At 46.5% G+C, this 2,348-nt stretch overlaps 1 protein-coding gene across 2 annotated transcripts in view; it reads right to left on the bottom strand.

Moving 5' to 3' along the window:
• IFT57 (intraflagellar transport 57) overlaps positions 1 to 1,676 on the bottom strand; it is a 60,851-nt gene extending 59,175 nt beyond the window's left edge. The window contains exon 1 of one of the 2 annotated variants that reach the window (XM_007450537.1): positions 1,209 to 1,676. In XM_007450537.1, the coding sequence (XP_007450599.1) occupies positions 1,209 to 1,414 (206 nt within the window). In that variant the 5' untranslated portion in view covers positions 1,415 to 1,676. Of the gene's footprint in view, positions 1 to 1,118 lie in introns of both variants that reach the window. The other variant, XM_007450536.1, reaches the window with a different exon arrangement.
• Between the last annotated feature and the right edge of the window lie 672 nt (positions 1,677 to 2,348).

Below are 2,348 nucleotides of genomic sequence, written 5' to 3'. Positions count from 1 at the left end.
CTCAAAGTCCCCTGCTGAACTCCTAAGGAAATAGTATAGAGATTATATCAATAGAACCTTAAGGCCTTTCTTTTAGTTTGAAAAATATACTTGGAGAAAAAAACCACATTTTTATTAACATAGAAGATGTTGGTTGTTTATATTATCCTATTCATTTAAGTAATAACTTCCAGTCCTACAATTTCTATCATGAATCAAGCAACAATGATTCTTCCTCTAACTTTTCTCCTATTATGGACTGGCTTAGCAATATGGGCAGTTTACATGAAGCCTACATATCTTCTAATGAGTTATTGGAAGAGAGCAAGAAATGAGATCCAAACTGTCAAGGGAAATTATTTGAGACTAGCTGTAGCCTTTAAGAGAAAGTACTAAAAATTCTTGATCTAAAATAAACACAAAAAATTAAGTTAAGTACTAATGTGAAGGAAAGCTATAAAATTTATTTATGAGGCTATCACTAAGCTACGCTGACTGGAAGAGAAAGTGCTGGCTGTCCACTACCCTTAGTAACTAATGCCAGTGGCTTCAGGATGATGGACTTATTCCCCACCAGAACAGGGCAGGCCTTTGGGTTCTACGAGAGAGAGACAATTCCAATAATTGTCATTTCATTTGTCTTTTTCATTTCTCAGTTTCCGAGAATACTGTTACTGCAAAGGCAGAAGTCTTTTAAACCATAGCAATTAGTGAACAAGTTTACTAACTGCATACAAAGTGCTCAGCAAGGTCTAGGTACCCACAGTTTTAAGTTGTAGGGACAGGCTCTCTAAGAGGATAGCAAAAAAAGAGATAGATCTAAATTGATAATGGCATTCATCTTTCGGAATGAGATTATGAGCGACTGCAGTATTATTTTTACACATTTTCTTGTGTTTTCTGAGTTTTCTATGAGGTTGTTTTATTACGTTTATAATCCGAAAAAAAAAATTGTGTTTTATGGAGCTGCGTGTGTGCTCTAGGCAAGCTGTTTTCCAATCCTATCTGTAGTTCCAAAACTTTACTCTCCCTGCAAAAATACGAAGTCTAAGCTCCGTGAGTAATCCGGCCCTCCGTCGCCAAGTTTGGGGTGAAGTGCCCTTTCCTGCGTAGGAAGACAGAGGCAAGTGCTCGCTAACTCGCGCTTGGCGTTCCCCCCGAAGGCCGGAGGAAGGCATCTCCCCAGAGCCCAGCCGGTATCCAGGCGCTCAGGGGACGAGGGCACCCACCTGGACGGGGGCTTCAGGTTGTTTTTCCGGAGGAGATCCTCCTCATAGCGGAGCAACTTCAGCTTCTCCACCAGGTCCTCCATCACCACGAACATGTGGTAGGCCGCGCCGGGGCCCCGTTCCACGACCACCTCCCCTGCCCCTTCGCCGCGAGACCGAGACACCCCATCCTCCAAACCCGACGGCGTGACCACTGCCGCTGCCATCGCGGAACAGACAGAAAGAGTCCAGCGTCAGCTCCGGCCCACAGACCTCCGCGGCCTGCGCTGGCGCAGCCAGAACCTCCGCGGCCGGTTACCAGGCGACCTCCGGGCAACCCATCACCAGGGAAACTAGACTCCGCCTCCTTCCCACCTAGTCTCTTCTAAATTCCCGCCAACCAGGGAGGGCTCCCTGGATGACGTCACGTGTGGCCCCCGCCCCTTCCCCGCCTCTAGGGAGACGGTGGCTGTGAGACAGCCCCGCCCCGTGGGGGCGCGGCGTTCTCCTACTCACGTTAGGCCACGCTTCCTCCCGCTGAAATTTAAACACCGAGGAGGGTCTGCGGGCGTTTCCGCTGTGCTGTCTTGGTGGTCCTTAGCAGTCTTTAGGGGGTTTGGGCCGTTGGTTGCCAAGAGCCCCTGAGTCGGAGTGTGAGTCAGCTGGTAGCAGTTAAAAAGAAGACGTGCTGCAGTATTGAAGGCTACGCTAGCCTGCTGGTATCTTTTTTACTTTTCTTTTCAAAACGGAAAGGTTTTCACAGTTGTAAAGATAGTCGATATCATAGGTTTCCCCTTACCTCAGGAGCTTTCCAACGAGAGTTTTCATTAATCTTTCTCTCATTCGGGAATGCTGTGTTTAACAATATATTGTATAGATTTGAAGTATTATAATTCTCCGCTGTTAACTCCAGGGCTGGGAAAAGTTGTTGGTTGGGAGGGGGTGGGGAGGAAGAAAGGCTGAGGATAAGCAGAAAGGCATGAGGAACGATTTGTTCTACCTCAGAAATAAGAACTCTAAACTCACATCCTGCTGCTTAATCTGTTGCAAGCCCATTACACGTAGTGTAAAGTTTGGGGGTTCCTTGTTAAAAATCAACAAAATAAAGGAGATAATCTTGAAAGGAATTTCCCTGCGCTATAACTCTTAAGTGTGGCTAAA

The sequence above is a fragment of the Lipotes vexillifer genome, unplaced genomic scaffold (genome assembly GCF_000442215.2).
Source record: "Lipotes vexillifer unplaced genomic scaffold, Lipotes_vexillifer_v1.1 scaffold946, whole genome shotgun sequence".
Classification (NCBI taxonomy): Eukaryota; Metazoa; Chordata; class Mammalia; order Artiodactyla; family Lipotidae; genus Lipotes; species Lipotes vexillifer.
This window is presented reverse-complemented; position numbering and strand designations above follow the sequence as displayed.